Source organism: Zosterops lateralis (genome assembly GCF_965231275.1).
Source record: "Zosterops lateralis genome assembly, chromosome: 8".
Classification (NCBI taxonomy): Eukaryota; Metazoa; Chordata; class Aves; order Passeriformes; family Zosteropidae; genus Zosterops; species Zosterops lateralis.
In genome coordinates, this window is record NC_139768.1 from 15,703,083 (window position 1) to 15,727,203 (window position 24,121).

The 24,121-nt window shown below is 54.2% G+C and overlaps 1 protein-coding gene across 1 annotated transcript in view; it reads left to right on the forward strand.

The window, feature by feature from the left end:
* The first annotated feature begins 10,709 nt into the window (after positions 1-10,709).
* TRIM8 (tripartite motif containing 8) overlaps positions 10,710-24,121 on the forward strand; it is a 30,752-nt gene continuing 17,340 nt past the window's right edge. Inside the window, exons 1-2 of the mRNA XM_083866164.1 lie at positions 10,710-12,243; positions 12,534-13,189. Of these exons, the coding sequence (XP_083722290.1) occupies positions 12,620-13,189 (570 nt within the window). The 5' untranslated portion in view covers positions 10,710-12,243; positions 12,534-12,619. The remainder of the gene's footprint in view (positions 12,244-12,533; positions 13,190-24,121) is intronic.

Sequence of the window (24,121 nt, forward strand, 5' to 3'; positions counted from 1 at the left end):
TTGTCAGTGTCCTTCTCTGCGGGCAGCGTGGTGGGACCAACTGTCTCCTGCTCGGCTCTGTGATTCCTTTGGCAGCTCCTTCTCGTTGACACCTTCTTCCCTGCTTGCAGGGAAGCAGGGTCTCTTGCCCAGATCTCTGGAGTACAAGTAGGGGAGGGAAAGGGATCTTTTTTCCCCCTAAAAACTCAGCAGAACAACTGGTCCCAGGACCTGCCAGATTCAGCATCTTCCTTGAGCATCTGCTGGCAAAGCCCCTTGAGTCAAGGCAGCCTGAGTGCCCTGACAGCCAGGGTTTTCCATGCTCTTTGGACAAGCTGGAATGGGGAGTGCTTGCACGTGGGTCCAAGCATGCAGCCAGTTGGCCGAGGGATGGCAACCTCGTCCACCAGCACAGGAAGGAGGGAGCTGGGGTGAGTGTCAGGTCAGGTCCGTGTTCCTGTCCTCTGCCAAGTGCCTCCTGGCTTCAGTGGGATTTGTGGGGGTGTGGATGTGTGCACAGAGACTGAATATGTCGGAGAAGAGACACAGCAAATACTTATGAAAAAATATTACTGAGATAATGTTGCAATGATTTCCCAGTAACGCAGAACGATTTTGCAGTAATCTTTTTACACTCCTCAGTAATAAATGCCTTTAAGGCCAGAGAGAAAGGGTGGAATATCTGGGCAGGGGGGGAAGGGAAATCGCAGGGCTCAGAGGAAGGATGATAGGGAAAGGAAAGGATGCATGGAGAGCCAAAATCCAGCTTTAGGCAGGTTTTGCACTTGCTCTTTGCAGGTGTTATCTCAGCCCACCCTGCATCAAAAGGGGAGCAATCAGCAGAAAGGGTTTCTGCAAGGATTTCTTTTCCTTTGAAGTTTGGTGTGAAAGCCATCCTTTTTTCCTAAGACCTCTCCCACAGCTGCATCCAGACACAAACTGCCCCAGCCCCAATGCAAAGCAGTGAGGCCTCCAAGTTCTGCCAGTGCAGAACAGCCCCTGCTGGACATGACAAAGAGAACATCACCACAGCTTTGCCAAGTTTCACCATCACACTTGAGGAAGTCTTGATGGTCAGCTGGGCTCCCCAGTGAGGTTATTTACCCAGATAGGGCCTTGGAGGGAGAGAGGCCACCCACAACTGCTTTTTTGGCCGAAGACCCCCTCACACCTCTTGCCTTCCCAGTTTTCAAAGCATGTACAAGCACAGGGCCACCCCTTTAGGACATGCCAGCAGAGACAGCAGAGCCATACCAGCAAGGGACCCACGTAGTGCTGGAAACCCTTGTTGTCAGCCACTTGGTTAATTTAATTAATGTATTAAACGATCCATTTTTGCCTTTCCTGCGGTGGCAGGCAGTACCCCCTTTGCAGCAGTGCATCCCAGCTGTTTCCTCTGTTCGGCCCCAAATCCGGAGGGGACTTGGAACTGTGGCACAGTGGGGTGCCCCTCTCCTGCTGGCACCTTTCCCCCGCAGGCCCACCACGGGCACAGCAGTGCCCAGCCCAGGCAGCCTCCCTGCTCTGCCTCCACCCCAGCCAAAAGCACCTTCGGGCAGTGAATTTAATTAAGGTTTCTGAAAAGCAGTGTCTGGGAGCCCCTCCTGGATCTGCGGCTCTGAACTTCATTAGGAGCGGTTTGTTGCTAATAATGCCGGCAGCTTCTCTAATTAATAATGGAAGGGCTGTGAGCAGATGCCAAGCCAGGAGAGGGAAGGGATTTGTTTGTTTATTTCGCTCCTCTCTTGGTTTTATTTCTGGAGTGTGGAGAGAGGGCTGGGGCTCATTTCCCATCTGAGAAGTGAATGGCGGTGCCTGGGAACCTCAGTGGGGAAGAGGGTGCACCTGTGAAGCTGAAGAGGGAGATGGAGTGGGGTGGGAGATGGGCCCCCATGGGTGGAATAAGGGAGCATCTCCTACAGCAAGGGGCTCCTACTCCCCTGGTGCTCCCTGCCCACCCAGGGCAGAGCCAACACGGCTGGACTTGGGCACCCAGGAACAGTTCTGACCCCCAACCCCCTCACAAAGCATCACCCTCACAGCATGTCCCTTCCCCTGGCATGTTCCCTAGCCCGTGGAGGATGGTGCAGACATGGGAAGGTGTTCTCCATGCTTCAGCCCCCTGGACCACAAGGGTGTGTCATACAACACCCAGAAACGTGGGCTCACAGGAGATCAGCACACCTTTGGATTTTTCTTTTTCTCCTCTTTTTCCTTCATTTCTCTCCTGCTTGCTGTCTCACCCAGGTGATGTTTGTGGCACAGCTGGCCATAGCAGCACAGCAGCACCTTGGTGCTGAGGAAAACCCCCAACACAACCCAGTGCATAGGACTCAACATGTTAATGCCCCATATTCCTGGGGGCCCGGTGGCCAAGACATGACTGGAGAGGGTCCTGGAGCAGCCAAGCTTGCCCAGATTCTGCTGCCTCCCTCTGGCACAGGACAAGCAACCCCAGCCCCACAGCCAAGTTTTGGGGACACCAGGGAGCCAGCAGGCATCCTTGTCCTGTTGCTTGTCACAGCCTCAGGTCTGGTGCAGGAAACCAGGACCTGGCAGGAGCGGGAGGAGACTGTAGAGAACCCCCTGCATGCCCCAGCTCCCTGTCTAGGCACCCACGGCACGCCCAAAAGCTCCAGCTTCTCCAAACAGCTTTTGGAGCAACTGTTCCTGCTGTCAGGCAGGGTTTGCACTGGGGAAAAAGATGGCCTTACCTTGCCCTGTCACCTCATCACTCACAAGGACTGAAAGCTGATTTTGGACAGGCCATGGCAGCTCAGGCACAGTGGCCTCAGTTCAGGATTTGTCTCCTCTGTCCCCTCCATGCCCCACCACTCACAGGGAAGCACTGCCTGCAGCCTCATTTCAGGCAGCAGCCATTGCCACAGTGGCTTTCCAAAAAGTGTACCTCAGGTTTAGTTTTCTTTTTCCTAGAGGAAGAGTATTTTTAATGCTCTTTCTCATCATTCTCATTTCCTCAGACTCTCTACACTCTGGCCACAAATCATAACCTGCTGGAGGGCAGCGAGCAGGGCTGTCCCATGCTGGAGATGCTCCTGCTGCAGGAGATGGGGTACCCACTTTGGAAGGGCTGGACACCAGGGAGCAAAGGAAAAAAACATGGTTAGATATTAAAAAATCTCCAGAAGTCTCCAAGGCCAAGATGACCTAGGAGACCCAGTTTGCTGCCCAGGCTGGGATCATTCCTGTCTGCTTAATGCACAAATCCCTTCTCTAGCTGTTAAATATGCTGGAGCAAGCACAGGGCCATGGCACCTAGTATGTCCCACTTGCTTTTTGAACAGGGAAATGATCAGAAGCTTGCAGCAAAAGGGGAAACACAAAGGCCAAGGGGCTCAGGAGTGGAGGGGCCATGTGACAGGAGCATTCCCGGGGGCACGGGGCGGTGTGGCAGCCTGCCCAGCCCCAGCACAGCCAGCCCAACAATACTGTGAGGCGTTGGGAACACGCTCGGCAGTGGGAATCCCAGTCCTTGCCTTAAAAGGAGATTTCAGGGAATGATTTTATTGGAAAATTGTTTTCTGATTATTCAGCTTGTTGAAAGTTTCATTTCATTATTTGGAACATGGTGGGAGGGGGGCTTCGGCTGCACAGGAACGGTGATGACCAAGGACGTTTCTGTGGGTTTCTAGTCCAGGAAAGCCCATTAAATCATCGTGTTTTACCTCCTGTGTTTGCAGACCAGAGAATCTCCCCCCAACTCCCCTTGCACTGAGCCCAATAACTTGTGGTTTTGATTCAAGCGGGCGGCCCAGGACGACGTCCTGTCTCGGCTCGGTGGCTTCAAGAGAGGAAGAATCTCCCACTGACTTCCCTTGGCTGTTTGTCCTGGTGGCCAAAAAAGAAATGCACCCCTGAGAGCAACACCCCACTGCCAACTCATTCCTGATGCAGCTGCATCCTGCTTGCCTGGAGCCTCTTTTGGATGAGGGGTGATGCCCACACTGCCCCTCAGCTGGTGCAGGTGTGCTCTCTGAGCCACAAGGATTGATATAGGAAAATAGCGGGACACCCCCAGCCTGCCGTTAGCGAGCAGCTCAAGAGTTAATAAACTTCAAACAGATGTGACCAACGTGTCAAGACATGAGAAGTACGTGGTATGGATGTTTATAAGTACATCGACAGAAGGCATTCATAAAAGGTTATAAACTGTGGTAATAAGCAACCCATCAACTTGTTTGGACTCTAACACTTGATTAACCATTTATTAAAAGGTGCAGTAATCATTTATAAGCCATAAGTGAGACTGAACGTAAAGTATGTCTCCTTTTATGTTAATAGATGCCTCAAGAATTTCCTCTCCCTTCCTGACATGTTTTGGGTGGTTAAAGGCTAACCCTGGCTGCCAGGTGCCACAGCCCCTCCTTAGTGGTGTGCATTAGCTGGATTCAGACCAGGAGCCTCTCACTCTCCTGATACCTGTGGAGGGGATGTGGGTGTCCCTGCCACAGGTTTGTCAGGGCCCTGGGGTTTTGTTCATGGAGAGTCCTGAGTTTGTTCTGGCCAGGCTCTGGGTGACCTCCACCAACAACCAACCACTCCTTCAGAGAATGACAGCAGGGAGGGATGGACAGAGAAGTGTTTGCTGCCAGCAGTGCAGTGGGCAGCAGAAGGTGGGCAGCAAGGGAAGCCTGGCAGCTCTGCAGGGAGAGAAGGGCCACCAGATGCAGGAAGAGCTCAGGCATTTCTCCCAGGCTTTCCTGGCAGAGCTCAGCATAGCCCTGCCACCCACAGGTCCCCACTGGAGCCCATACAGGATCTGTGGGGGCACAGTGGGCACCAAGCACTGAGCTCAGCAGAGTGGATCATGGACAGAGAGACTTCAGAGGGACTAAAACTACCTGCTTAGAGACTCTGGAGCCCTGAGGTGCCCAGGGGAAGGAGAGAGCACAGAGAGAGCTGGGAACCCACTCCCTGCATTCCCCATACAGTCTGCTCAAGCCCCAGGCTGCCAACGCACCAGGATGAGACAGAAATGCCTCCAACACGAAAGCAGCTTCATCCTTCTGTCAACAGGACCCTCCTTTTTGTTTGCCATCACACTCCTACCCCCAGACAGGTCGTGTTTTCCTTCCTGGTGTCTTAACAAAACTTAAACCTGTAATTGCTCCCATTACACAACCAGGAGTGACAGTTTATTAGCAATGCTTCCTGACCTAATTTATACCAGAGGCCTCCTGCTTTTCCCTTCACTGTGGGCAAACAGACCTTTATGTTTTCTGAGAGGAAGTTGAACCCCAGCAGTGATGAGTGCACAGGCCACAGCTCTGGAGCAATCTCATGTCCTCACCTGCCTCGGTTTCCCCCAGTTGCACCAAACTGGAGCTCCACGGCACCACTTGGCTTTGGGGCTTTGGCTTTGAGGTTGCACAGGGCATGGCAGCCTTGGATGCTCTGCCCCTCACAGGAAAGCCCAAGAGCTCCCTGGCAGGGGGCTTTTTAGAATGAGTGTGCCACTGGGTCTTTTGGCTAGAGCCAACTTGAATTACAAGGAACATGCAGAAAATTAACAGGAAGGCTGAGAAATTGATGTGAAGATTGCAAAGATTACACTTTGTTCTGGGCAGGGATCACAGGGGCCTTCTGGCGGGAGAGTGTCTGAATCAAACTGCAGATGGGAATGGAGGTGGTGAGATGGTATCCTGCTCCCATCCTGTCTCCCATGATCAGATTTGGGGCTGGCATCTTCATGTCCCAAGCTTGCTGCTGGACTGGCAGCACTGAGGAGCTCCATCTTTCCCACAGGGAAATGCCTCACTATGGTGTGGGATGCTGTGCCAGAGATTGATGCACCAGGGAAAGGGCTGGAGCAGAGGGAGGACCGGGCCACTGGTAGCCATGGGCTCAAGGCAAAGGGCTGCTGCTTTCTGTCTTGGGGGCAGTGAGGGGGGCTGTGTGTGTCCCTGCAGCCAGGGGATGGTGACACAGCAAAGCAGGAGCCTCAAGACAGGAGGGTTTACATGGCCACTTGGGAGGCTGTAAATCCTAGCCTCACACTACAACACAGATCAGGTGAGAAATGTCTCAAAACATGAGTTTCCTACCTGTGGCACAGCCTGGGCCTTGGGCAGTGTCAGCCTGGATGTACTGTGGGAGCAGCCAGAGAGATTCACTGCCAGAATCACCTTCCCTTTTCCTGAACTGTGGTGGGAGACTCACCACGCTGGTCTATTGGCACTCTACCATCCTTTCCAGATCCCTTTTAAGATGAATGAGTTAACCCTATGCAGTACATTTTTCAGAGAGGAGTGGTGAGTCTGCCCCAGAGCTCTGCTGAGGAAAAAGAAATGTCAGGCAAATTCCAGGGATGGTGGCTCCTCCAGATGCTCTCACCACCATCCCCTGTTAAAGGCTGCCCACTGGCAGCCCGGCTCTGGCAGCACCTCTCCAACTGGCAGCAGAAGGTAAAATGAGACCAAGCTGCATTTTTTTCCTCTTGTCCACCCAGCAAACTTTTACAGCTTTTCTGCCAGGTCCTGTCCCCTGGGTCTCAGGGGAAGGAGCCGCCCCAGGAGGGGGAAGAGCGGAGGAGCCTGTCTGGCCGCCAGTCTCCATCATGCTCAGAAAAAAAGAATAAGAGAAAATTGTGCTGGTTTTTTTGTTTGGTTGTTTTGGGGTTTTTTTTAATATATATGGAGGTTTTGTGGCTTTGACGCAGTTTCCTGAAAATCCTGCCTCATCCTGCCAGGGACTGAGCAAATGCACATCCCAGCCCTCGGCATTGGGGAGAGAAGGAGGAGAAGCCGGGGAGGGAGAGAAGAAAGCCTTTGCCAAACTGGCCTGACCAGAATGTGACACAAGAGCAGGAAATGAGTCACGCCGGCAGGGCAGCTGCTCCCAGGCATTTGCATAGAAAGAAACCCCTCCAAGCAGGGAACTCCACCGGCCCTCGCTCCCTGTGCTCCAGCCCCGCAGCTGCCAGACCCACTGCTGCACTCACCAGCACCCACCAGCACCCCGAGCTCAACCAAGGTGCTGAGCCTTGAAGCATCATCCCTGCTCCACAGCTGGCTGGCTGTGCACCCCTGGATTTGGCCAGTCAACCTCAGATTAGGCTGTTCCACCCCAGATTTGCTGGAACCAAAGCAGAGCTCCCCTCCAACACCCTGACATGCAGTCCCCCTTGGCCAGCCCTCAATATCCACTTTGGCCCATGCTTTAGGCTCGGGGAGGAAGAGAGAAAGCCCAGTATTTTTGCCCCAAGAGGAGCCCCAGCTGCACACCCATTGCACAAGAGTAAGGCTCTCCCACGGGGCCAACAAGGGCATTACCATCCCTGCACCCAGCACACCATTCCAGACCTGCTCCCAGCTTCCAGTATCAGATGTGGGTGTCACTGGATCCCTGCTGTGCCTGGGGGCCTGGGAACCTGGTTTGTGTACTGTGGGGACCAGGCTACATGCCCTTGCTTCTGGTCCCTTTTTATTGCAGTCAGAGGACAGGAGGTTTCCCCTGCAGATGCACTATATACACACATGTGCATCTTCTCCCAAAAGGTATCAGGCTGGGAGGATGCCACAGCAGGCAGGTGACAGTGTGTAAAGGACAAGTGTGACTCCATGGGATGGCTGGGCACAAGTGGTGCATGTTGGTGGTGTGCCCTGGGCTGGGTCAGGAGGTGACCATGGGGACCTCTGTGCTGTGCCTCTTCTATGGAGCTGTTTCCCTCCTCCTCCACCCCAAACAGGAACAGGGGATGGCCATAAGCAGACAGATTTAGTGTTGGAAACTAGGCTGTTGCTGCCCTGCAAGTTCCTTTCCTCCTTAAAACCAGCTTTAAAACTTAAATTTCAGTGAAAGCCTTCAGTGTGTTAATCACATGGAGGAGGGAGGAGGGAGCTTTCTCCATCACACGGAGCCACCTCACCCGGCTGACATGGAAGGGGACAGAAGGGGAGTGATGGGTTTTTGCTGACTGGTTAATTGAGTTATAAATGACCCAAGAAATACAGCACTTTGTGTTACTTCCAGAGGGCTCAAGGCTTCTGGGGAAGGTGCAGGGCTGGGTGCCAGAGCCTTCAGGAGTGTTCCCAAGAGATGGTGATGGCAGACAGGGATGGTGTCACATTAAGATCCAAGTGCTCTGTAAATCTCTGCAAACACCCTCCCTCTACCATCAGCTCAGCAGGGTCCCATGCCCTAAACACCAAAATGTGTTTGGTACCTCAGCTCTGTGGAGCAGCCAAGTTCATCCCTGCTCCCAGGGACATCATCTGCACCAGCCAATGCCACCTCAATGCCAGATGCTAGTGACAAGTGTCTAAGCATCCTGGCTCTGCAGGGTGTGCCTGCAGTCTGGGTCATTGAGGGCTCAGTAGAGATGCTGATGCTTTACTGGGGAAACAGAGGGCAGGCAGTGGTCTTTCCAGAGCAGGACTAAGGGCTGCTGAAGGGAGACTTCTGGCAAAGGAGAATGATGGCCTGGCAGGGGCTAGGAAAACTGAGCCTTGGGGGAGGTTGAGGGATGTACACCAGAACTCAGCTACAAACCATCCCTGTGGCCCCTTGGTGTGGTCTGGGGCCCAGACCAAGATCCTGGTGGAGGGGAGACTGAAGCATGGGTAGGCTTTCTGCAGATTGCTCCTGCTGGTGTTCATCAGCCACCCAGCACTGTCAGGAAGGGGTTTATGAGCTGTGTAGGCAGAGGGGGCCCTGTCTACAGCCTTCCTTCAGGCAGCTCCACCTGGTTGTGGAAGGGCTGCAATGCCCAGCCTGGCTTTGGGACTTCCCTTGCCAAGGGAGTTTCTCTGGCATGGGCAGGGAAATGGCATCATCCAGATGTGGGTATGATGACGGAGTTCCAGTCCCAGGACAGGGATTCCCAGCCAGGAGTAGGGTGTATCTTTCAGCTTGGCTAAGCCCCATCCCATCTGCCTTCCACTTTTAAGTACTGGTAAATACCAATCAGCTTCCCCAGCACCCCGCAGAAGGGCCCTGCAGTGGCTGGGGTGGGGATAGTGGCTGTCACTGGAGGCTGTCTGGTGCTGTGTGTGTTTATAAAGAAGTGAGAGTCATGAATAGTTTTGCGCTGACTTTTTGGGGAGAGGTTTGCCTCCGCACGGCCTCCACCAGTCAACTGCGGTTCTGACACATCTCATGCTGCCCTGCCCAGCTCCCACCAGTCCTGGCTGCCGGATGGCTTGTAAAACCCTGGAGGAGAGGTACAGCCCATGGGCTCTGAGGCCTGGCAAAGGAATTACATGGCAAACCGCTCCCTTTTCAGGAATTGGCACTTGAGCCCCAGGAGTTCTGGAGTGGGTGTGCAGGAATGGAGGGGTGATACGGGGTAAGCCCCAGTCCTGCAGCAGAAGCCATCACTGTCTCCTTATCAGAGTGTCTCTTGGCAGGACCTGCCTTTGCACAGGGGGCTCCTGTAAAACACAGTGCAGAAAGACCTGGAGAATCTCCATACTGGGAGTGGTGTAGAATGCTCGTCCCTCTAGAAGGCTGCCCCAGGTGGTCCAAGGCACTGGGGATATAGGGTGCTATAGTAGACACTGCTGAGTGGTGTCTCCAGACATTTTGGTCGGTAGCTTTGAGGCTGCACATGGGGAATTCCTGCTAAATCCCTCCCAGAGGCAAATTGCCATCAGAGAGCGTCACCCAAGGGTCAGGTTTGGGCCAGATCCCAAAGCCGCTGAGTGTTTGCCCTCTTGTCACTCCATCACAAACCTGACTGTGGACCTTGAGCATTTTTTGATGTAAAAACTTTGTCTTGAGCCATTGACACTCTTGCCAGTGGGAAACGGATTTACACCAGCAATGTGCTTTATTCCCAGCCGCCTGGCACATATGGCAGGGGTTAGATCCGCAGTGTCCCACCAAACAGCTGCGGAAACATTTGGTGGGAGAGCGTTAACAGAGACACCTCTGTGCCCTGAGCTCTGGCAGAAGGTGCTGGGGCTGCTGCTTAGGGAAAGACCCCGGGGGACAAACGGCTGCTGCTCTGCACAGGGAGGAAACACACCTCAAAGGTCCTGTGCAAAGTAACAGCCAAGAAGGCACAGGAGGCTCTCGAGGGCACTTATCCCAGAATATTCTGAGTTGGAAGGGACCCACAAGGATCATCGAATCCAACTCTTGGCCTGCACAAGACATCGTCAAGAATTAAGCATCCTCAGCGTGCCTGAGTGTGTTTTCCAAATGCTTCTTGCACTCAGGCAGGCTTGGTGGTGTGACCACTTCTTTGGGGAGCCTGTTCCAGTGCCCAACCAGAACCTTTTTCTAACATCCACCCTCAATCCCTCCTGACACAACTTCAGGCCTTTTCCTCGGCTCCTGTCCCTGGTTTTTCCAGAGAGGAGAGATCGGTGCCTGCCCCTCCTGTTGCCCTGGCGAGGAAGCTGCACACAGGCTGAGGACGGTGCCCAGCGCCAGCTGTGACCCAGCTGTGCCCTGGTTCCGGGGCAGTCGCTGTTTCTGTGGGGCGGCACCGTGCGCAGGGATGCAGTGGCCGGGCCCTGCGGCCGATGGAGCGGCCAGACGGGACACGCCAAGGCCGGTCTCCTGGAGGAGCGGCGGTGCCCAGCCCCGGGCCCAGCGGGGCCGTGTCCCCTTTACGGCGGGCGGGGCGGGCCCGGTGACGCGCGGGGCGGGCCCGGGGCGGGGCGGGGCCGTTCCCGCCGCAGCGCAGCGGCAGCTCTGAGGCGGCGGCGGCGGCGGCAGCGCCCGGCGAGACCCCCCGGCCCCGGCGCCTCCGCTCGGCTCCGCTCCGCCCCCCGGCGCGGCCGGCTCCCGAGCGGGGCGGGGCCCTTTCCCCGTTGCTCGATCCCCGCGGCCGCCGCCCCCATGGCCGCCCCGCCCGCCCCCCGCCGCCGCCCCGACCCCCCGCGCCGGGGCTGAGCCGAGGCGCCGCCCCCTTCCCTTCCCCTCCCGTCCCCTCCCCGCTGCGGGATCCGCGCCCCCGCCCGCCCCGCTCCTTTCCCCCCCCGGCCGCGGCCGCCTCCCCGGGGGCGGCGGGAGGAAGCCGGGGCGTGGGGCTCCGGCGCCCAGGGCGACCCCAAGATGGCTGGAGGCGGCGGGGGCGGGCGCGGGGGGCTGTGCTGAGCCGAGCCGAGCGGAGCGGAGCGGAGCGGCCCCGCCGGGACGGGACGGCTCGGCTGGGCTCGCCCGGCCCCGCAGCCCCTCCGCAGAGCCTCGCCGGGCAGCCGGAGGAGGTGGCTCCCGGCAGCAGGGTTGTTCTGGTGACTTTATAATTTCTTTTTTTTAAATATCCTTTTTTTTTTTTTCCTTTTTTTTTTTCTTTTTTTTTTTTTTTTTTTTTTCCTCCTTTTATTTTTTTTTCCTTTTTTTTTTTTTTAATTTTATTTTTGACGCGGTCCCGGTCTCCGTTCTCAGGCGGGCAGCTCAAGATGGCTGAGAGCTGACTCGGCTCTCCCGGCGCCGCTCTCCCGGGCCGGCTCCTCCCGGCCGCCGCCGCCGCCTCGCCCCTTCCCGGCGGGGCGGGCAGCGCTCAGCCCCGGGGGGCTCCGGCCGTGTGCCCGCAGCATTGTTACCGCGGGGCTGCCTCCCCGGCCCGGCCATCACAGCGGACGGGGACCGACCTCCCCCGGCGCCTTGTTCCCCCAGCCCTGGTGGGAAGCGGGAGCAGGTTGATTTGGGGTGCGCGGGGCTCAAACCCCCCGTGCCAAAGCCCGTCCCCTCTCCCATCCCTCTCCGGAGCGTTGGAGGAGCTGGGCGGGCTGTGCTGGGCTGGGGTTTGCTCTGAATGACCGCTCCCTCCCATTCAAGACCTCGCAATCTCGAAGCAGGCGAGAGGGCTTTTTTTTTTCTTATTCTTTTTTTTTTTTTTTTTTTTTTTTTCCTGTCTTGTCTTTTTTTCCCCTCTTCCTATTTTTTTCCCCTGCTGCTCCTCCGATTTAGAAGCAAATCTCGGGGGCCGCAGAGAGAATTCGTTTTTCTGCCATCGTCATCGTCGCTATTATTATTATTTTTTTTTAATCTTCCTCCTTTTCCCGTTTTGGATCTTAACCCTTTGATCTGTTTCCTTTAAAAGACTCTGATTCCCAACTCCCATCAGGGGGAGAGGGAGGAGATACACAGGGAAGGAGAAAAAAAGCCCGAGCGAGTCTCTGCCCTCAGCTGTTGGCCAGGTTTGGTGGGGGACAAAAGTCCCTTTAAAATATTGAATGTCAGTTGCAAACCTAAGAAAAGAAAAATCTGATCTGGAGCGCTAAATTTAGGAGCTTTATATGGAACTTGGACTCTGCTGCTGGATTTTGTATGGATTTTTTTCAACCTCTGGTAAGTTTCAGTTCACCTTCTGGGGTAAAAAGGAGCAAATGGCTTTTAGGGGTGGTTGGGACTTGGGGCTGTAAGTCCAACAGGATCACCTTGGGGTTTTTTTAACCATTTGTGTCGTTTTTTTAACAAAGCGATGGGTAGAGGGTTGCGTTTTCTTGCCGGATATTCCTAGAGTGCTGCTCTGTGGTTTATTTTATCCCCGATTTTAAAATCTGCTGCGGTTTATTATTTATGGCGCGTGCTGCGGGGAGGGGGAGCCCATCCGTTCACCCTCAGCCTTCCCCTTCCAGGGAGGACAGACCCCGCCGTCCGCCCCTAGACCGCTCTGAGCGACCCAAGCGGCTGGGGGGAAACGTCGACAGAGCTGCCGGCAGAGATGGCCGAGAATTGGAAGAACTGCTTCGAAGAGGAGCTCATCTGCCCCATTTGCCTGCACGTCTTTGTGGAGCCGGTCCAGCTGCCCTGCAAGCACAACTTCTGCCGGGGCTGCATCGGGGAGGCCTGGGCCAAGGAGTCGGGCTTGGTGCGGTGCCCCGAGTGCAACCAGGCCTACAACCAGAAGCCCAACCTGGAGAAGAACCTGAAGCTCACCAACATCGTGGAGAAGTTCAACTCCCTCAACCTGGAGAAGCCCCCCTCGGTCCTGCACTGCGTCTTCTGCCGCCGGGGCCCTCCGCTGCCTGCCCAGAAGATCTGTTTGAGGTGCGAGGCCCCGTGTTGCCAGTCCCATGTCCAGACCCACCTGCAGCAGCCCTCCACGGCCCGGGGGCATCTCCTGGTGGAGGCGGAGGACGTGCGGGCCTGGAGCTGCCCCCAGCACAACGCCTACCGCCTGTACCACTGCGAGGCCGAGCAGGTGGCCGTCTGCCAGTTCTGCTGCTACTACAGCGGGGCCCACCAGGGACACTCGGTCTGCGACGTGGAGATCCGCCGCAATGAGATCCGGGTGAGTCCAACAGTCCTGGACACCTGGGTTTGCCCGGCCTGGGGACCACCCAACCACCCTCTTCCCTGCCATGTCTGTTCCCCTGTGTTTGTGTAGGACCTACACAAAATCCATCCTGGCGCTGCTCGTCCTTCCGCCCGGGGTCCCCCTGTGGCAGACATGTTGGGTGGCCTCCCAGCCAAGCGGTGACGGAGCCCGTGGGTGCCAGGGGGGCTCCCCAGGGAAGGTGTCTGGGCTGGGAGGCCTTTGTAGCTGTTGAGCTGTGGGACCTACGACCCCTTGGGTGTGTGCTCTACAGGGAAAGGTTGAGGTCTTGGGCCAGAGGCATTTGGAGGGACCGTGTGCCAGGTTTGTGCTGGGCTATGCAGCTGTTTGGAGGAAGGCAGAAGAGCTGCCTGCATCTGAGGTCCAGTCACCCCAAAACTGGGCTTCCTTGGAGGACAAAGCGGCTGCAGGAGCGGACCCTGTCCATTGTAAGGCCTGTGAATGTCAAACTGCCTGCTCTTCCCACTGCCTCCCACTGGGGCCGGTGGCCGCCATCCTCTTCCCCCCGGCAATGGAAGAGGTTCGTGTCAGAGGCCCATGACGTGTCAGAGACCCATGACGTCTCACTGGTGGGGATTCAGCCTCGGGGTTTGGCCAAATAATGTGATTTTTATTGGGGGGCACAGGGCTGCCCCTCTGCTTAGAGCAGCTTGGGCTGTTGTTCTGGATTCGAGGGAAAGCGGGTCTGTATTTTGCTCTTGGCCAGGCCATCTGGCAGGAGCTTTCACCTCTGGCTCCCCACCCTCCAGTTCCTGGCGGGCATTTACCAGCCCTGCGGCCAGCCCTGCCATGACCCTTCTGCCACCTTCCCCCTTTTCAGGGCTGCCCTCCGCTCCCCCTCCGACCCTTCGAAAGAGGCTCGGCGCTTGTCTGCCGAATAAATATTTAACAATGAATTGAATGGTGATTACTGTAAAATGGGGATGATTTCCTGTGTATTTTAATGTTGCCAAAATGAGTCACCATTTAGCAATAAAAAAAAAAAAAAGAAAAGAAGTCATAAATAAAAATTGCAGTATAATTACTTTCCAATTGGATGGCCAGGCCTGGGAGTGGGGCGGGGGGGGCGGGGGGTGCAGCTCTGTGTAGAGAAGAGCCAGCCTCAGCTCACAGGAAGGTTATTTTCTTCTCCAGGTTTTTTGGGGGAAAACCAGGGACCTCCGCGGAGGTGCCAGCAGCTCCACCACACACGCTGGAAGGGGAAAGACCCAGTCAGTCTTTTGGAGAAGCGCTTTTCTGCTTCTATTTATAGGGAGTCATTTTGGTTTCCCTCTGCCAGGGTGGGGAGCCACCTCGGGAGGGCTGTGCAGGGCTGCGATGGGGCTTGCATGTGCATCTCCCAGGAGCCTTAGCCAGGGACCAAAACTATTTTTCCAGGTCCTCTTCCAGGACACTTTGATCTCATTTATTCCCGCTCTTGCTGCGTGTTTTTTTTGTTCTTGCTGCCGTTGTTATGGCTGGATGTTCGCCGCTTCTTGCGGATGCACGCTGCTAATGACCTGGCAGAAATCTGCCACCAGCTAGGCTGAATTTTGGCCCTGGCTTGAAATTTTAGGATATGTGGCCAGACACCAAAAGTGTTAGACGGCTGTATCGTAGAGTCACGGAATTATTTTGTGACCTTGGCCAAATCCCTCGGTACCTCCATCGTTATTTTAATTTCCTTTCTCTGTGATGATAAGCTTGTCTCTTCCCACTGGGTGCATGGCTCAGTTGGGTGCACAGAGTCTGGGTCAATGAAGGACAGCCCCAAGCTGGGGGACGGTGTGCCCAAAGGATCTCCCCTATAGTCAAAGCAGTTCTTCCATGAAGTGGCTGGGGTAGGGATGAGGCCCTGGGAAAAGCACCCAGCAGGTTGCCAGCCCTTGCTCCATGGCTGTGGCTAGGTCTCTGGCTGAAAAAGCTGCCCGTCGCCAGCCAGCAAGGAAGGTGGCCTCGTCGGCTCCCGAATTAGGGTGCATGAGCTCAGCTGGTGACGCGGGAAGCCGGGCCCGGGATTCCTGGCTGCTTGCTCACACTGCAGCCGCAGTGAGCCGCACTTGGAGCATCCCGGGAAAGATGGCCTGGGACTGGGGGGCAGATGAGTAACGCTGGGCTTGGGAGGTCCGGGGTGGGGGAGCCCATTGTGAGAGGTTTGTTCCATGTGTGGCTTGTGTTCAGAAAGCCGTTAATTCAGAAATGAGTCAAAGTTGGGAGGATCAGAGCCCTGACCTTGGTGCGGGAGACTTGCAAGTGTGGGGGTTGCAACATCGATTCACTGTGGAGGGGGTGGCCCCCATGGCACAGAGGAGGGACTGGAGCCTGTAAACATGCTCCCCATAAACTGCTTTTTTAGCATTTATTCCTCTGGCCGTGATGCCAACCCACCTCGAAAGGCACCTTACCCCTGGTTACAGACTGGTTTGAAGGGGAAAAGGGGCTCAAAACAGCACCAGTGCTTTGTCAGCTGAGCTGGCACTTGGGGCAGAAGGGCTCTGGCTGGTTGAAGGAGGCTGGAGGTAGGTGTCTGCTGGAGGAAAGGGGGTGTCTGTGCAGGGTTTGCCTGAAGTGGAACATGTGCCTGGTGAGTTTGAGGGAAGGACCCCGCTCAGCGTTAGGTGCTGCACAAACCCGCAGAGCCCTGGCTCGGAATTAGTTGAACTCCACGGTGCAACTGTAATACAAACAGTAAATAAAATATGTGGTTAATCTTTCTTTCGTGGGCGTATAAAGCGCTTACCTCCCCTTCCCCCCGTGAGATGTTTTCTCCTTTGTTTCCTGTTTTTGTAGCACTTAAAGAGGAGAGGGGGGGAAGAAAAGCCAACAAGGCACCTTCTTTTCTCTTTTTCCTTTTTTTCTTCTTTTTTTCTTCTTTTTTTTTTTCTTTTTTTTTTTTTTTTTTCTTTTTTTTTCTTCTTGTCATTTTGTTTGTGTCAAGGTCTCAGAATGAAACATTTTTTCTTCCATCTTTGCCTTTGCTTCCCTGGCCACGTGCCTCCCGCCTGCATGGGGGAACCTACTTTTAAGGCTGAAAAAGAAAGTTGCTCCAGTGCAAGGTTGATGTGTTGCTTTTAATTTTCTCTCCATCAAAAAGAGGAAAAATACATTGCTGGGATTGGAGTATGGGTAAGAAGTCAGCAGTGAGAGAGACTCACTTGCGGGGTATTACCATGGTTGCCCTGTCTTTGTGTGGGACACGGTTGATTGAGGCCAGGTACATCTGAACTTGCTCAGAGGTTTCCCAGCTGCCTGTCCTCAGCTAGAGGTGCCACCAGTGGAAAAGGGCTTGGGTAGAGGGGCTCTGCCTCTGTTTTGTTTTGGGGGAAGGAGATAGATTTTCCCCCTGTCCTAGCTTCCTTGAAATCCCTTCACATTCTGAACATCTCTGGTGGCTTTGAACCTTAAGTGGGAGAAAATGCGCTGTGATGTTGAGACATGGAGGAAAACATTGGGAGTCCTCCTGCAGGTGTGTAGGAACAGCATCCAGCACTGTCGATGGAGCAGTGCATGTTCAGCAAATCCAGGGGGACAGGGACCGGGCTGCTGAGTCCATCTGCAACTCACTGGGTTTGGGCTTTCTTTCTTGGCAGTACCTCACATAAGGCCAAGTCTTGTGTTTTCTAAATTATGAAAACAAGGGAAGGTGAGTGCCTGGTAGGAGCATTGGAAGATAGATCTCAAGTCTGTACCAGAAACTCTGGTTCTTTGCCAGCTTTGGCCACCACCAAGTCCCACATGGCATCCCCATGCTGCCATCTGTGCCAGGGATATTTGGTGGGACCAAGGGAGTCCCACCGGTGGGGAAGCTTGGTATCAGCTTCACTACCAGGCTTCTGGCATGAGCTGCTCTAGGCTGTTTTACTCTGAAACAGGTTTGGTAACTTGTGATGGACTGGATTTTTACAGGCTTACTTATTTTCCAGATGACTTGTTTATGAGGAGCACGGCACGCAGCTCACTGCAGGCATTGTGAGTGCAAGTGCCCGAGTGCTTGAGTGCTAATTTAGCTCTCGTGGCTGTAGGTGGTGTGGCTGGTGCCTGGCAGGTGTTTGCTGTGGCACTCTTTGAGCATACCTTGTCCCCAGACAGCTTTTGCAGCAAGTCCTACAAAGCAGGAGTTGTACAGCTTCTCCCTGCGCCCTCCATCTGAACTTCCACCAGCACTCCAGAGCTGAAATGCCAGCCCAGCCCAAGGGTTAGGTCAGCCTAATCCAGGTCTCTCCTTCCCTGACTTTGCTTATGCCCTAATTCCTGCCCAGGGGCCTCAGGAATCTGGCACTGTGCACCTAAATGTGGCTGATCATTGTGCCCTAGGATGCTGTCAGTTGGTCAAGCTGCCATGATGAGCACTGACTTCTTGGGCCTTGGGCAGTGGCAGAAATCCCAGCACCCACCTAGCCTGGCTTCCTAGCTCTGTGCCACTCACCACATCGATCTGTCAGACGTTGTTGCTCTGTGTTGTCAGGGCCACAGATTTCAGTTCAAGCCCTAGCAGCCCAAGCTGCCCTAGAGAGGTCTGGGGGGGCTGAGCCACCCTGCTGCAAACCCCTCTGGGTTTGCTGGCCAAGCAGCAGTGGGTATCTTGGCAGTCCCAGATCTTTGGCTGAACTGGAGCAGTCTCCTGCCTCCGCAGGGTTTGGATTAAGGGCTTTTTCCTGCTGCTTTTCTGCTAAGCTTGAGCATTTTCTGTGCCCTTAGCCCGTCAGGTTGCCAGTGGTTGGTTGCTCCAGACCTGCAGCTGCAAGTCTTTTGTGTAGAGTCAATCCAAGAAGTGACAGCAGAGATGGAGGTGCTGGGAGGCAGCCTGGTGGTTGGGTGGGAGGGAGGAGAGTTGTGTGGAGGGGACAGCCTTGCTAAAGGAGTAGGACAGGGGCTGCTCTGGAGAGTGTTCTCTTCCCACAGGGGACAATGCCATGTGGATGGCAGCTGTTGGAGAGTGAGGTGGAAAGAGGAGAGATACATAAGGAAAGGTTCACCTGAGGACCTTGAGCTGCTTTGCAAGAAATAGCAACAAAATGTATCCCAGGCTTACACTCCTGCTCACCAGACTGCCCTGGCCTACCTACAGCTTCCCACTTTGAAGCAGTGACTTCAAATGAGCCTCTGAGACAGAGGTGTTGTGGTCTGGTCTCTGAGCTAGGAGGTCTAAGCTCAGCTTTGTCTGGTGAGGAGGGTGTAATGAACTTAGCCCAGACCCGTGTTTAATCCAAATCTATCCTGTGATACTTATGTGAGCATCATGTGTCTGCTGGCACAGAGGTGATCAGCGTGCTGTTCTCCTCGAGCCCATGAGCGTGGTGGAGAGGGAGAAGTAGGAGAGACATGAACTGCAGTGGGACACCCTGGACTTCTCTCCACCCCTCAGCCTCGTGCCTCACACGTGGGAGACTGGGTGAGCCCTTCAAGGAATGCACAAGTCCCAGGACTGTGCTTCCCTTCTTCTCCCCTCCCCTTGCTCCAACAAAGCACTGTTCTCAAGGTCTCCCGCATACTCATCAGGGCCTGGTCCTGCCATAGGGGCATCCACAGCCTCTCTGCTGCTTTAGTCTTTTCCTCTGGAGCCAAGGAGTTGCCTCTGTCCCCATCTGAGCGGGAGGAGCAGAAGAGGGGCTGGCAAAGGGGGTGGGAGGAGAAGGCAGATTTCCATGTCTCACAAAGGGCACAAGCGATCAGATTCGTGCAACTGCCCAAGAATAAAGAGGCTCTTACAGTGCTGGCTGCCCTGACCTCTCTCCTCTCTGCTCCAGAGGACAGCGTGTGACCACACAGGGATTTCTTAGCTGTACTTGGGAGGCGGGCAATGGGTTTTCTATACCCAGATCTGTCTGCAGCTTGCCTTGCAGCATATTGGCCTATTTTTGGCTTGTTACCTATCTGTTTACTGGAAATCTTGGTACATGGTGATAATTTCTTCTTTTCTTCTCTTTAATTTTATGTAATTGTTTTGGGTTTTTTTTCAATCTGACACTGAAATGGGGCTGAGAGCAGCAGTGCTTCCAGAGCAGGGACAAAAGTAACCAGGAAACACAGGGCAAGAGAGGAGGGATCGACACCGAAACAATGAAATAGCCAAGCAAGGAAAGACTGAATGCTCAATAGCACAAGCCTTTGCAGAAATGCCTGGCTAGTGCAGCATTTTATAATCAGCTTCTGTGCAGGGCTGGCCTGCAACAGTAGTGTGATGGGGGAGGAATGCTTTGAATTAGCTGGATGCCAGAATTAATTCTGTCAGAATTCAAATGTACATGTATGTACGGATTTATAAATAAACACTTGGAGCAGGATTCTGCTTTGCCACGCAGGCTCCGGGGCAGAATCTGGTCTGGCCTGGCTTTTTTGCTTTTGAAAAAATTGCTATGGATCTGGGCTAGGTTCTGGTGACTTTGTCAACTTCTTGCATTTATCAACGGCCTGTAGGCTGAGGAGATGCTGGTTGGGTTGAAATAAGGGGGATGGCACAGAGGACTCAGAGCTGCTGAGCTTGCTTGCTGTGATAGCCAATTTTCTGCAATGAACCTCTGTTTGCTGGAAGAGAAGGTGAGGCAGATGCTGGGGGACTGATGGGGATGTGTGAAATGTGCAGGACCAGGGATGTTCCGCCCTTCCCTTTCCTCCACGGAAGGACAGAGGCAGCCACTCCTCTTTCCTGGGAGAGCTACATCCAGCATACTTGGGAATGGGAGGAAGAGATGTCTGGCCCCAGATACGGAGGGAGGGATGGTTATTCACAGGCATGAGACTCTGGATGCACGCAAAAGTTTTTACATATGTGCCCCAGATGAACTCAGGGAAGCGGTTCCCAGTCCTGGATCCTTTCTGATAAGGACAGCTTTAGCCTGTTCTCACCAGGGCATCGTGGTTGTCCCTCTTCTGTCTTGTGATTCTCTTGTGATGGTAGCATGAGCAGAAGTTGCCAGCTCAACACAGTGCCCTGCAGTCTGCAACGGTGCCGTTGCATTCCAAACACACTCCAAGTCATCCGTTTGCTGGGATGAGGTACCAGAACTGTTAAAAAAAATAAACATGAATTAGTTTAATTTCTCTGTTTCTTCTCTTCCTCCTACCTGTCCTTTTTCAGTTTCTTGCTGTGTGTATGCTTTGATGGGGGGGCTGTCTCTGAAGTGGGCTGGGAAGAGCCGAGCTGTGGATGGCTCCAGATGAGGCAGTTGGCAGGGAGTGATGTTCCGGATGGCTGTGTCTCTCTGAAATATGAGTAAACATTGTCAGAGCAGCCGACTGTATGATCTGGGGCTTCAGGAGGGCTGATCTGTCTTTTCTTCCCTCCACCCATCTCTCCCTGTTCAGGATCCCCCATTTGCTCGGCATCACCCAGTTCTCCTCTCCCTGCCTGGGTGACCTGGAAGCTTCATCCTAGAGCTGTAGCTTTGGAGAAAGGGAAAGAAAATCCCGCGTGTCCTAATGGAGGCAGTGTTTTCCCTTGCCACATGACAGCTTAATCTAAACCCTCGTTTGAGCCAGTTATTGTGTGGCTTTAAAACCCCATCCCCTGGAAACTAGTCTCCCACCCCCTTCCCTCCCAGTCAATCCTGGGCAGTGGAGCTGAGCTGCAGGATTTGGTGCTGGGCCACGAGCAGACACAGATCGATCACACTGTGGGGTGGGTTGGTATTTCTGTGGCAATGGTTGTTATTGCTGGTTTTGGTTGTTGGGTTGTTGGTAAGTCAGGGGGGTTGGCGTGCACTGTAATGGGCTTGTGCATGTGGCAAGGAGAGAGAGAGAGGGTAATGTGATTGCATCCTTCTGCTCATTATCCTCTTGCTAGAAGGGGGGGCCGCATCCCTCTCCCCGTCTGAATCCATGTGGAGCTGCCGCCTCTGCGGTGGGAGCAGGTTTTCCCTGCAGGTGAACTCCTCTGCGCTCAGACAAAGGGCTGGGGGTGCCGGTGCCTCCCTTTGTTCTTTTCCTGTCCTGGTGCACCCGCCTCTGACGGCTAAAAGCCCCTTGAAGCGTGCCTCTCAAATGGATGGAGCGGAATAAATGTGCTGCGAGGTCTCTGTCCCCCTCACAGACCCTTTGGGGACAGTGCGGACGGGGGGGTGCTGCGCTCCCCCTTCCCTCTGGTATTGTGCGAGCCCCTTAGTGATGGGGGTGGCCAGATCCAGGAGGGAATTACTGCAGCTCTCCTGCCACAGCTGCACTGTTGTGGCTGGGTGGCTGAGGCCTGCAAGCTCTGTTTTGGTTAGAGGTAGTTTGGTTGTAGGGGGTGGGGACAGAGCCTGACCCCATCAAGGGAATGGGAGCACATCTGGGGGCTGTTTTCCTGCCTCTGCCTGCCAGCATCCTGCACAACAGGGCATCGGGGCAGGGAACTGGAAATAGTGCCTGCCATGAAGACCACCCCTTTCCAAACACATCTCCTGAGCATGTAAGCCCAGCAGGTAAAACCAAGACCTGTCCTCCAGCTAAGGAGTTTGTAGCTTTCTACTTAGAACAGGGGAGAAAAAGATAATTTTAATCTCTTCACCCACCTAAAATCTGGATGGGGAAGTCAGGATATTGCCCTAAATTAGAGGTAAACAGAGGTGGGGAGACCTGCTAGGAGTCAGGAAGTCCACGGCAGTGTGGGGAAGCAATCCTGGAGACCGGAGCTTTCTTTGCTCATGGTGGTACCTTGCAGAACATGTACCCTGCTAGCTGCCCCAGTCCAGGCACTTCCTCCCCTGATTCTTCCCAGGGCTGGGTCCTGCTACAATCTATGAATGCACATGGTATTAATCTCCATTTACCAAAGTGCTTTTCAGCAGTTTGATAAACGATAGCAAGGGGAAGAACAAAAACTAAACCTTCCTCTCTCTATGCATTAAAACTGCTCACTGGATCCTTCCTCAAGAAATACTCCTCCTTCCCGCAACACAAGGCCTGGCTTCGCAGGAGAGAGAGACAGGAGGCATCTGAACAGACAGCTTTCATGTACACGCTGCATCCAGTAACTGTTGACAAAGGCATTTGAGGAAAACCTCGTGCTTCCCAAACAGTGGAGGCTGGGAGCATCTGTCAGTTTGGGTGGGGGATGGAGGTATCCAGGGGAAAGGGAACCCTCAGCCCATCTCTTCTGGGTCTGGTGGAGGGAGCAGGCATTGGTGTTTTGAAGGTCAAGCAGAAGTCACGAGCTGACCCTGTGGCAGCTGTGCTGGCTGCCAGGTAGGGGGAAGCCACCACAAGAAACCACGAGAGCCACCTGGTTTTTCTGTGGGTACAATCTCACCAGGGAATGAGGAGGTACCATTGTTGGTCCTTTCTGCTCTAGGAGATGGCAGTGGGTCACAGCTAGAAATGGCTTCTCTGGTTGTACACTGACTGCTGGCACTGCTCCCCCAGTCCCTGTGCAGTTCTCAGCACATCCTATAACGTTTGTGTCTTCGCTGCATCCTCTTTGAAAGAGGATAATGAAACTGAAAGGGGGAAGCAGGGCACACTAGAGGCACCTTGGACTGCCAAGCTTGAGAAAGCGGTACTGGTCTGCCAGAGACCTGAGGAGCTGGATTTTTAAGTCAAAAAATGAAATGCCAGGTAGGCAGAGAGTGAAAGACACCTAATATGAGGATGGAAACTGAGCATCAGACATGGCTCATGTGAATCAGCAGGACTGGAGTTGTGCAGAGCAGCTCCCCTGGCTCCCTGGGAAGATGGAGCTGACTGGGGTCTGAGCTGTCAAGCTCTGATGGCCGAGTGAAACCTGGAAGATAAATGATACTTCAGGGGCCTGAGATCAATAATGTCAAAGGCTGGTCCGTAATTGGTTGAGATTAAAAACCAATGACAGGCCTTCTCCTAGGAGCAGAAGTCAGCCCATTGAAGGAGAGCAGCAGGGTTTGCTCCTTTACAGTTATTCCTAGCAGTGCCCACATCCAAAATCCACCTTCCCTGGCTGCCCTCTGCAATATCAGTGATTTCCCTTTTCAATCAACATCGACCACATCCTGCAGGTCCCCTACAGCCGAGCCCTCTTCACTGGTCCCTGTGCAGCTGGTCCAGAGTGCTCCTGTCCTTGAGAGAGTGACTGAATTGGAGACAAAAGCAATGTAGTCTGGTGCTGGCCACTATCCTCTTTCACTGCCTGGGGGTGAGCTGGGACTGCAGGAGGTAGAAGAAGAGATGAGATGCTGAAGCAGGAGGTCATATTGATGCTATGGGTACCATGATATGCCATGTTTTGCAAAGATGCTTGGCTTTGGGGAGCATACTGGGGAGAGGAGTTTGGGAAATGAGGGCTGCCAATTACTCTTACCTTTGGTCCTCAATACATTATTTTTATCTATATTTATCAATTAATGGGTACCATGAGTATTTAGCCACCCATGAGCAGGAGACAGGTGGGGTGCGTGCTTATGCTCATTTTGGGGGTGCTGATGTTAGATCTTGTCATAGAAGTTGGTTTTCTCCTGGTTGGGTGCTAAGAAGGGAGCTGTGTCCCCTGGTTGGCAACAGCCACCGCCTGGCATGGAGAAAATAAAACTGATATATTTGCAGGAGAAAACGAAAATAAACTTGAGTCCCTTCTTTTCAGTGCATTGTTAAAGGGGTGCACAGGGTGCAGGGCAGGGCCGTGCTGTGGCTCTTGTGAAGGGCACTAGGAAATACGATGTTTCCTCTCTTTCCCGGGTGCAAGGGCAATTGAAGTAAAGGGGCCATGTTGTCTCCTGCTGCTGCCCCTTTTGCGCACACAAGGAGCTGTAGATGCCATTTGCCTTTGCCCCGGGCTCCTCTTCCCCTTCCTCCCCACTCCCCCACCCCTTCCCCGCCAGGAAGCCTGGCCTTTGTGTGAAGTGATGCCTCCTGACATCAGCCGGGTGCACGATTTCCTCTGCAGCGGGGAGGGTGAGCGGGCAAGGAGAGGGGTGCCACGTTCCCCAGGGGATGACGTATAGTCTGGTCTTGCTGGAGCAC